The following is an 11,034-nucleotide window of genomic DNA, read 5'->3' as shown; positions in this document are numbered from 1 at the left end:
CGAGCCTGAAATTCGTTTCGATGTTCAGCCTCGAGCGCGGAATGTCCAGTGAAACCCGTTGCACCGTGAGCCTGTTTCATCAATCGATCATACGTCATAACTCTATCAAGGGATCGCGCGGAACTTATGTAATCGGATCGAGTAATCGAAAAACCGTTTGGAGGTTTGTCGAACGGGTCCCGACGAGGATGTTCGCCGTCGAAAATTCGAGAGCGACTCGAAAACTTAGCGATAAGACAGGTTCTAAGTATATCAGATGTTATTTTTTAAGAGACGTGAGAGTTTTCGAGCGAAGGGGCGACGCGACGTTGCATTTGGAAATGGAGAACGGAAATGCAGCCGGCGAACCGGCGAGGAGGGGTTGCTCGACTGCGGATTCGCATTCGTTATAAAAATAAGTAAATAAGTCAATAATTTCGCCTCCGGGACAAAAAAAGACAGCAATTTTACAGGATTTTCATTTACTTGCACATTCTGACCAAAACTCGTTTCATTAACTATATTTCATGTTCGATGCGTGTGTTATTCTGTGTTAAGCTTTGTATAAGCATCAGCCGATTAAAATGATTACAGAAAGACAGAAGCTTCTGTCGATTGCAATCGACGGAAAGAATTTTTGCAGAAAAATCCGCAGTCTAGCGGTGACCGTTCCGCCTGCATTTTCTGGCGATCGAATCTGCGAATGTTCGTTGCACCGAAGGGAACCTAAAAGTAAAATATCCGATTGTAATTAGGTGTATCGTACGTGTACATGTTCGGGGTCAAGTATCGTAGGTAGTCGACGGGAGAAGTTGAAGAAAAAGAAGAAGAAGAAGAAAAGAGTATTACGTTATAGTAGGTTCGGCGGAAGAAAATTATATATTTTACGATATGACTGTCGTACTAAGCGATCGCGAGGAAGAATTAATTAATTGCATCGTACCGTATTGCTAGTCAATCGACACGCGTAGGGAAGGGTGGGGGGTTGGAGAAAAAGGGAAGAAGAGAATGCGAGGAATTAGAAAGTGTGATCGAGTAAAATGAATTACGTCACGAGATGTCAAATGATTGTACAAAATTGAATGCCGATAGTTTGTAAGGCCTATCATTTCTCGAAATCGACTTGTGTTTATATCGTACGATGTATCTCTTCTCTAAAGTACTACGCGCCAGATCGCACGGCGCCTAAGCTCGTATCTATGCACACGGATTCGTTCACGTTCCTTTCCCACAGGAGAGGCGGGTTAGAGTTCTCATTGGTTTCGGGATACCTTCAAAGTAGTTCTCTACAAAACCGTCGATCGAAGTAGTTTCCGGTTAACGCTGGTCCTCGCTTTTACAGTCATGAGACCGTACAACTATTTCAGCGCAGGCTCAATTCTCTTTTTTACCACTTTCCACGTTTCTTTTTCTTTTTTCTTTTTTTTTTTTTTGACAAGGAAACCAAGTACATTACGGCGGTTTCTTTCTTCCCTTTTTTGTTAACACTTTATCGACTGCGAGGTTCGATTAAAAGTTTTCCCAGCCTCTGGCGTGTATCAATTTTTCTGACTTGTTTTCGAATCAGAAAGCTGCGGTTGGAAATACTTCGTTTTTCTCGAAAGATTCTCTTGCATTATTCTCTCGTTGTCTAGTCTCGATCGAATTTATTCGTAGCGTTTCTGAACAAGTACAATTGCATATATTTTTAGAAAAATATTCGTGAAAGGATAAGGTGCTCAATTGAAAGAAAAGAAAAGAATTTTAAATTGAATTCCGTGGAGTGATCGATTGCCACAATGGATTACTAGCTTGAGTAATGGCTGAAAGCAAAGATTGGCAAATAGAGATGAATTTGTACATAAAATTTTAACAGTAGTGTTAATGATACGACGTTGAACCCCGGTTGAAATAAATATACAGACAACAATTACAGTTATACTGACAAAGTGGATACGTATTTCGCATAACGATTTCCAACGTTACGCGAGATCGGACTATTGACTTATGGACGCATAATCTGTTTACGAACTGACAGATGATTATCATGTGCAATTATATTGCTCCGTATAGTAACAGAAAGATTTTGTAAAACTTGTGATGCTTTCTGAAATATTATCGAGAAATGTCCAAGAGTATCCTGAGTGAAGATCAAAATTCAATTGAAGGGGTATATTATTTTATAAACATGTAATAACGTTAGCCACGCGTGTAAACTCGTCAAAACTAAACTCCTAATTCGATTCAAACTGAATGAAATTAGCGTAAGCAAAGGCAACCGATAAAGTGTTAAGAAACAATTTCAATTGTACAGAATAGCGGTCGCATAATCAAAATAATTCTGTAAAATGGCGAACTCTAGCTAGCCTCTGTAGATAGTAGTTGGTTGACTTCGGTGTCCATTCCCAGTTCTTCGATCTTCGAATTCAAAATCGTTTCCAATTCCAAAAAGACTAAAAGGACTCACAGGGCTTCACGAAGCTAGCGGCGTAACAGGGGTTTGAGCGAAATAACGTGTTTCAAAGAGAGAGAGAGAGAGAGAGAGAGAGAAAAAAAGAAAAGAAATAAGAAGAAAAGACAATTGCAATTTCGGAGCGTCAGTCGGCAAAGACCGGAAAATATGCTCGATAACACTGTACATTCGTGTAAAGCATAACGGAGCCTTATTGAGAAAGCAATATGCATCCTTAAAAACTGCTTAAAGTATTTTCAAGCTGCTAATTCTACACGAATAATTAATTCCTATACTAAGTAAAACGTCGTGGCATCTGAATCCTCGGAAGCTGCGCTCTTCTGGGATTTCGTCGACGCGAACCGAGGGAGCCTGTGTTCCGAGTATTAACGATACAACCCACGGATAGCATGCTCGATTTTTTCAAATCTATTCTACTCTAACGCACAATCTTCTTACTTGAACTCCTGAATGATTGATAATATTTATCTACCGTTCCCACTGCCATGTAAACCTTTTAGCCGTACCTACCTTTACGGGGAAAACAATTTTCCTGTTTCAATGATTTCAACAATTAAATAACATATCGGTCGAGTGTTCTTTACGGTTAAAAGGTAAAATAAATGTTCCGCAAATATCTGTTTCTCCTGGCATAGACTGCGGATCTTTATGCGAAATAGATACTTTCCAAGTTTATTGCAGGGAAACAGGAGGGGGGAATGTATATCTTCCTTCGATAATTTGAACGAGTCAAACGTAACGCAATTACTGTATTATTTACAGTATTATTTATTTTCGAAGCGCATAAAATCCGCAATCTACCGGCAACGCTTGCAACATTGAGCATATTCGGTAACTGTACAAAGAAAAAAATTATTTTGGTTTCGTTCGAATAAATGTTGCGCGTGCGTACACCACACAAGGAATCGATGCTATACCGTGGGCGACAGAGTCTTCTAGACTTCTTTGTAAATAGACTTCCGAAGATAGCGTGTAAGAATCATTCATCGCCTATACGATTTTCTCCCAACTTACTGAATCTTTACTATAAAGTAAATAATAATAATGGCGAGCGTGGTTCCGATTCCAGCGACTTTCTTTCCCTCGACGATTGCACTCGATCGCTAATTGACGACGGATCGAGGCTGTAAATAATAATTGTGGTGAACGGGGGAAAAAGGCCGACAGAAACACGCGACGCGTTGAAGAAAACAAAAAAAAATAAATAAATAAATAACAGTAGCGGCGCTCCGTATTTTGGCGTAAAGAAAATAAGCAAATAATGTCGGCTCGCGAAACCGCGAACAGGCAGACGAAGGTTTCCGGCGAGCCGTCGGGCCATAACATAGGTCATTAAATATAATATAATAATATTATAGGGATATTCCAGCGTTATTTTGTACATAAACAACTTTATCAACGGATATTAAGAAGTCATCAATAAATCTATATATAAAAGGTATAATCTACGTGTGGTTTTCTCTGTTGCACGGTACCCTCTCACCACGACCGTCGCGTTTTCATCGCGAACAGTATTACTGGGAGATAACAAACGGATGATTCAATATGCATGAATTGGCAAGAAATTTAATTCGCTGATTATAATTTGTTTACGGAAACAAACTGATTACACATTAACGCGTCCGCCGCCACCGCCGCCGCCGCGTTTATTTCGAATGACTATTTCCACCGTCGCTGCATGTAATTTTCATTAACAGAAATAATAATATACTAAATAATTAAATCGTATCATTAAACTGGACAGAACTATGACTCACGGGGCATTTAATTTACTGTCAGTCACCGGTGACTGACGCACATATTTAGCGTTGATTATCAATGATAGACGCGGCAGCGAACGCTTCAATACATTTTCATTTGTACACATATGTATATAGCACAATCTTCAATTTGCGAACACAAACGTTTCTCCGACAAAGCACATTTATTTTGATAAAAATTTTGTTATCGATACAAGTTGGATCGTACAATAGTTTTAGCTGTATATACAAATGATATAATTATATATACTAAGCAAACATTTACATGATAAATAAATATGTATATGTATATTATATATTTCTTCTTCCAACTAGGTTCCAAATAAATAAATTTGTTAACTCTACACACTGAACAAGTAAACGACAAGAAACATACAACATCGGAATGTGTGTTCCATAAAGTAACGCAATATATTGCTAGGAAAAAGTTACTTTTCTTATTTAAGAACTTAATACACGCACAATTTTGTAATACACAATTATATAATCATTAAGAAACTCTGAAACAATAGTATGCATATTGGGACAAATTTTTTATCTTTGGGACATGTTTGTTATCTTTGGTTTACGTAAAAATTTATGTCATTTTTTTGGTCATTGCAATACCAAGGCCAAGAATACTTGCAACACCGATAATAACCCCTCCTGCAATGGCTATGCCGTAGAGACCCTCTGTAAAAAAAATACATATAATACTAGTAACAATGTATGACACTCATATTTTTTCACTTTGAATATTAAGGCATTGCTATTAAAAATTAAGCACCATAACCAAAATGATTATTTTCAAAGAAAATACAAGTCGCATATAAAGTCATTAAATGATTGCATTTCGTCACACTATTTTTATTAAACGCAAACACTATACAAGAAGAAAGTGGAAATTATAGTACTAAAAGAATAAAATACCTGCTCTGATTCGAATATTTAAGCAATAAATATGGTCATTAATTTACAATATAAAATACATAGACGTGATATCTCTTATCACATACTAACCTAATTAAGTACATATGTACGCACTATTTAATGTAAATGCAGTGGTTAGTAACGAAATTGCTATGAACAGTTATAAAAAAATGTAAGATGCTCTATTTTGTACAAGCACATACAGGTGTATAGTAAAAATTCCGAAGCTATTCGCATTCTAATCCTAATCTAATCTAAAGACCAAATGAGAAACTAAAGTAAACAATAACTATTGTTGAGCATAAAAGCGTGAGTAAATATTTAAAGAATAACAGAAGTCACACTACACTAGGAAATTTCAAACAAGTTATCGTTGAATAACCTGTCATGATCAGTATATGTATATTATATTCATATATGTATACACAGCAATCTTTGCCAGGTCAATTTCTTTAGGTACTAAAATTAAACTCTGAGGTTCAAATACGCTTTGCATAGTCATACGCAATGCATCGTTGTTTCCTGATGCAGTCGTCATTTCCAGCAATGTTGAAGAGGTGAGAAATATACTATTAAGTCGTGACTTCCGTCTCTCAAAAAAAAAAAATGTATTCTATGAGAACAAAGCATTTTCTTGGTTTGACTGAATGTCCTCAGAAAGATCCTGTTTAGGTTCTATATCTCAATTGAAGAATTTAAGCAGACCATAAGTGATGCGGTCCACAAAATTCACCGAAGAAGTATATATAAGTAATGTGTTTAAAGGGACACTTTCCCAAACCAGTCAAAACTATCATTGTCACTATGTATGTAATTTCCAAAATTTGCCAAATATATATTGGAATTACTGAAGTAGACTGACACTGAGCATAGTACATCATATTTGAAAAGCGCTCTTAGCTTTTAGTTAATCGACTGTTAACTTTTTAATGTTGATAAGTATAATGGGCCTTTGATTTTGATAATATAGTTTGAAGCCTCCATAATAGCGGAGATCAGTTTGATTTCTAACCCTATTGACGTGATAGTCTACAGGAGACATGCGTCTGCTTTAGATTATGTCGAGTTTTCATGCCTAATTTGAAACCCGCATTTTCAGCTGCTATGATAGTTATTGATCATATTGAGAAGGCAGATTAGGGGCTACTCCCTAGCTGCCGTGTCCACTTTGACCATGCCTACCTCGATAATTGCGAAAACGGTGGTAGTCATATCCAATGCACTGTGTGATATATCTCTTAATTCTAGTTAATACAGATACATTGTATATTAAATGACAATGTACAAAGCGCAAATAGTTTTAAGATAAGAAAAAATTAATTGAGCCGTTAGTGATCATTCTAAACTAAAAGAAATGTAGTAACTACTAACCCACGAAAGTACTAATATAACTAGAAATAACATAAAATAAAATGAATGCCTAGTGATGCTATATATTGGACGCAGAAGCAGCGAAGCACTTTGCATAATGTTTCTTAGTTGTCAAAGCCAATAATAAGTTATAAAAAGAAAACCTTTTTCCATTTTTTTTCTGATCAGCGTCTCCAGATGTTGCACTTGTTTATTTCCAGGTTCAACTTCAAGAAATGCTCTAACATATTGTAAAGCCTTTGTATATTCCTATAAATATAATAAATGATTGATTAGTATTCAATTGTAAATCATATCCCATGTAAGTTAATCGATACTACTTTTATTCTAGCATTTCCAATGGCTAAATAATAAAGGCAATCTCGTCTCTCTGTCTCCGAATGATTGTTGTAAAGATCTTCCATCAAAATTATTCCTTTTCGAATATCCGCTGGATATTTACTTCTGACAAGGCACCATGCATACTCAAACTGTGCCTTTTGCGTCACAAATGATGTATGTAATTGTTCATGGTAAATGCGTTCAAAAGTCTGGAAAAAATTTGTACATACATATATATATGTAATAAACATATATATATATAACATGACTAGATTATTGCATCACACATCATGAATTATTATAATTTTAAGATATAGTTTATGCATCTAAATAACATTACTTAAACGCGTTTCACAATTTTATAAAACACAACTGACAGTAACAACTCTTAAAGCTTGAGGAATATTAAATAAACCCTACATAACCTCTAAAAATAGTACGCCCTGCTTGGAATTGAAAAATACGGTGAAGAAAGTTACTTAATTTTAATATCATGATACACTTGATAAAATACAGATAGAAAACTTAAGCAAGCTAATAATAGTAATCATATTCATTTTTTATTAGAATGACTTACCTTCAAGTCGTCGGAAGAAACAACTTCTTCTAAAACGTCCTCCATTTTCTCATACAAATCCACACGAATTACACGACGTAATAATTTATCTTGTTCTAAATTCTACCTTAAACGCAAAGAACTCATCACAAACCCATCAACTACGTTCCAACAACTTGGACTGTCAAAGGTAAAGAAACAATCAAGTGATCCGATACATATTTTCCATTGTAGATACACAGAAAGCTACTCATTGGTGAAGCAGCGCCGCGCCATAATAAGCACGGTTTAAACGATTGTACAGCCACGTAAGTACTAAACAACTTTTTTTTTTAAATTAGAACATCACTTTCTTTCTATTTAAGACTACAACGCAAAATTTTACGACTAATATCCACAACAATTCAAAGCGAATGCTTTGAATGTTTTATTTTATTGTTTTTCGCATTCTACTCTTTAAAAATGTTAATTACTTACATTTAAAAGAAACTTGAAATTTTGTGAGCATAATATGTACGAAGGTTAAAATTATATATACAGTTCTATCTTTTTTATCAGTGTTTATTATAAAATAAATTATTAACTTGACAATATTGGGTATTAGCTATTAGAGAAAAGTTTATTTAATTGTTTTACAATTGAATATAAAGGCATACCCATCACAGTATAAAAATCACCATCAATTTTTTCAACAAGACATCCACCGAGACCTTGCACGCCGTATGCTCCAGCTTTGCCGCTATACATAAAAATGATTGCATAGAATATGTAATCATTTCTTCTAAAAAGCAATATAAAACTATAAAGCAATACCACTCACAAAGGCTCTCCTGATTTTATATATGCTTCTATTTGTTCTGTAGATATATCACCAAACTTTACTTTTGTAGATTCATAAAAGTTCATTTCTGTCTTCGGTGTTCTTAAACATACTCCTGTATAAACTATATGTTCTCTATTCGCTAGTCTAAAGTACAATGAAATTTTTAGTTTTAATTATGCAAGTACATTAATCATTTACATTTAAATTATTCATTTCACCTTGATAACATTTCAAATGCTTGAGGCTTATCTTTTGGTTTTCCATAAATAATATCACCGATTGTAACCATAGTGTCTGCACCAATTATTAAAGAAATCGGTTTAGGATCTTCTTTTAGTCTGTTATATACTTCTAGTACTTTATACTTTGCTATGTCTTGAACATACTTTCCATAATTTGTATATGTAGATCTATCTAGATTTTCATCGTACAATGAAGGTACTACCTCTGCGTTAATACCCTGATAGAAAATCAGAAACCTTTTTTTGATAACATAGTATGAAAATGTCTTATCTATTATAAATATTATTACTCCAAGCATAGCCTAATCATAAACTTAATATAAAATAAGAAATTACAGCAGTAAGTTACATGTTAACATAATTTCCATAAAAGTATACTCAATATGATAACAATATATACATATAATATTACAAAAAGAGTTACCAATTGTTTTATTAATTCATGTCGTCTGGGAGAGCTACTAGCTAAAATTACTCTGCCCATTGCTAAAGTTTGCACCGTTTGTTCCAACATACTTTTATGTTTAAGAATCCTTTACAATGTCTAAAATCTTTACAATAATAATAATTATTATACGTATGTTAAAGTTATCTTTTATGCCGTACTCAAATATTAATTTTGAGTGCTTCTAAAGTTACGTTTCTGCACACACTTCTTATGTAACGTCTATTTAATCTTTCTAGATGTCGCTACGTATAATGACTTATGTCGTACATATGATAAGAATGCATATAAATCTGTTTGCCTCCATTTTCTTAACACTAATGCTACTTGTTTTTAGCATTTTTATAATATTAATATTGATGATAATCAATATGATCAATATGATCTCTCTGTAGATTGAGCTATTTACATCTGAAGAAGCACGTTGGGATGCTAAAGGTTTCCGACATTGGCGGTTCGGATAATCGAGGTCCTACTGAGGTGTACTGACGAAATTAGTGGAAAAGGGTCGCGCATAATGAGCGCCAGCTATACTGTACCGATCTCATTAAAATCTGGGATCGCCATCAAAGGGCGAATACTTTATCGGGTGCAACCCGGTAGAAGGGGGATGGGACATGTGTTTAACAGATCTAAAAAATATTAGAGCGAGAAGGAGAACTAGTTTCTAGGTTCAGAAGGCTCTAATACATCGTAATCGGTAAATTACGTAAATGCCGCATGCCATGAACGAACCTAAAGGTCAGTCAGTCCGAGGTCTTACATAATCGCAAGGCGAAAGGTTGACCCATCTTTACACCGCAGCCTTCTTAGCTGAACAAAGATTTCGCGGTATTTTTTGCCATGCCTCGCATTGTTTCGACAGTGCAATGCTCTTAACAGCTGAATTAATTAATTCAGAACGGGCTCTCAAAGGAACTTGACACGGCGCATTAGTCTCGTTTCACTCGTGACTGTGGGAGGAGGTTTCTGATAACAGCCGGAGAACACGTTCCTTGAAACCCGTTTTCACTTCAGAGACGAAAATGAAGAATTTTTTAAACGAATCGTTCAACTTTTATTTTATTTTATTAAAAATAAATTGATTTGATTTGATTCGATTTTCAAAATTTTCATTGAAATTACAAGGATGTTCATTTATTCTCATAGAATAAGTGCGCATACATGCATACGTGCAAGAATATCGATAAATTTAAAACATGCAAATTTGCAATGGAAAAGTCTCATGCCAAACAATAAATACTGATACGAACAACCTATTTACACGTCTTATCATTTTTTTTCGCTCAAGTTAAATTATTTTATCTCATCTATGACATTTGTTTTAAGATAATCCATAATAAGTAGCATAAACTGTGCAATCATATGTCTGCTGCTTGACAATTAGAATATATAAATATATTTTGGGTTTTTTCTATGTATAATTGTATTCGAACTTGCAATAAGATAACTATCAAATGAATTTGTTTGTAACTGTAATTTGTAAACTAAGCGTGGATAGAAGACAAGATAATGGTGTTATGCCAGTAGATAGGTTTGCCCTTCACAGCCCTCAGGGTCTGTTAATTGTTGTTGGAAGCTGAGAACACCCATTTTCACTAATTACACGGTCAAATATTTCAGCACGGAGATTGTTACTGCATACATATATGTAAATCATTAACATAATGTTTAACTTCTGAATAATTATCTTCTTTATTATCCTGAATGTTATATATTTGCAGTCACTTCTGTTTCAAATAACGACCTTGTTGTGGAATTACTAAATTGTAGATTTTGTGCATTTATGGAAAAACTGAATCCATAAAATACAAGAGAGTGAAGACATTAGAAGAATTTGAAAGCATCATTACGCTATTATTGAACTATCAAAATTATTAAAAGAGAAAGTACATATCTATTTCATTTCTGTTTCTTACAGTCAACTTCCAAAATTATTATTTTGCATAAAAATCCGCAGTCCGGCAATTACAGTTTTAAAGTTACGTGTACATTTTTTACATCAAAGGAGTTTTAAAGTAAATTCAAGTAACAAAAAATATATTTTCGCATTCCTCTTTCTTTAAAAGTAGAAGAAAAGTACACATTTTGTACTATAGTAACATCTGCATATAAAGTGTATATAAAGTAATAAAATAAAATAGTAGAATAAGAAAATATATATAAAGTATGTATA

The 11,034-nt window shown here is 34.3% G+C and overlaps 2 protein-coding genes across 3 annotated transcripts; both read right to left on the bottom strand.

Moving 5' to 3' along the window:
• Positions 1-4,336: 4,336 nt before the first annotated feature.
• Fis1 (Mitochondrial fission 1 protein) lies at positions 4,337-7,559 on the bottom strand. The gene is made up of 4 exons (XM_076795391.1): positions 7,370-7,559; positions 6,792-7,001; positions 6,615-6,720; positions 4,337-4,863 (listed from the first exon to the last, which is right to left on the bottom strand). The coding sequence occupies exons 1-4, from the start codon at positions 7,412-7,414 to the stop codon at positions 4,769-4,771; spliced, it is 456 nt and encodes a 151-aa protein (XP_076651506.1). The 5' UTR covers positions 7,415-7,559; the 3' UTR covers positions 4,337-4,768.
• A 317-nt stretch (positions 7,560-7,876) lies between these two features.
• LOC143358328 (dTTP/UTP pyrophosphatase) lies at positions 7,877-9,087 on the bottom strand. 2 transcript variants are annotated; one of them, XM_076795388.1, is made up of 5 exons: positions 9,048-9,087; positions 8,838-8,964; positions 8,390-8,631; positions 8,169-8,315; positions 7,877-8,087 (listed from the first exon to the last, which is right to left on the bottom strand). In XM_076795388.1, exons 2-5 carry the CDS (start codon positions 8,925-8,927, stop codon positions 7,949-7,951), a joined length of 618 nt encoding a protein of 205 aa, XP_076651503.1. In that variant the 5' UTR covers positions 8,928-8,964; positions 9,048-9,087; the 3' UTR covers positions 7,877-7,948. The 2 variants fall into 2 exon arrangements, with proteins under 2 accessions (XP_076651503.1, XP_076651504.1); XM_076795389.1 differs by lacking the exon at positions 9,048-9,087 and having other exon boundaries at positions 8,838-9,000.
• Between the last annotated feature and the right edge of the window lie 1,947 nt (positions 9,088-11,034).

The sequence above is a fragment of the Halictus rubicundus genome, chromosome 10 (genome assembly GCF_050948215.1).
Source record: "Halictus rubicundus isolate RS-2024b chromosome 10, iyHalRubi1_principal, whole genome shotgun sequence".
In the NCBI taxonomy this organism is placed as follows: Eukaryota; Metazoa; Arthropoda; class Insecta; order Hymenoptera; family Halictidae; genus Halictus; species Halictus rubicundus.
The sequence above is the reverse complement of the archived record's forward strand: the minus strand, read 5'-3'. Positions and strand labels throughout refer to the sequence as shown.

Excerpts from the sequence above, each read along its gene's own strand:
- Fis1 (XM_076795391.1), bottom strand. The coding sequence starts at position 7,414 with ATGGAGGACGTTTTAGAAGAAGTTGTTTCTTCCGACGACTTGAAG. Across the intron at positions 6,721-6,791 it reads TTGGAAATGCTAGAATAAAA|GAATATACAAAGGCTTTACA; the intron begins GTAGTATCGATT and ends TTATATTTATAG. Across the intron at positions 4,864-6,614 it reads CAGAAAAAAAATGGAAAAAG|AGGGTCTCTACGGCATAGCC; the intron begins GTTTTCTTTTTA and ends TTTTTTTTACAG.
- LOC143358328 (XM_076795388.1), bottom strand. The coding sequence starts at position 8,927 with ATGTTGGAACAAACGGTGCAAACTTTAGCAATGGGCAGAGTAATTTTA. Across the intron at positions 8,316-8,389 it reads GCATTTGAAATGTTATCAAG|ACTAGCGAATAGAGAACATA; the intron begins GTGAAATGAATA and ends ATTGTACTTTAG. Across the intron at positions 8,088-8,168 it reads ATAAAATCAGGAGAGCCTTT|CGGCAAAGCTGGAGCATACG; the intron begins GTGAGTGGTATT and ends TTTTATGTATAG.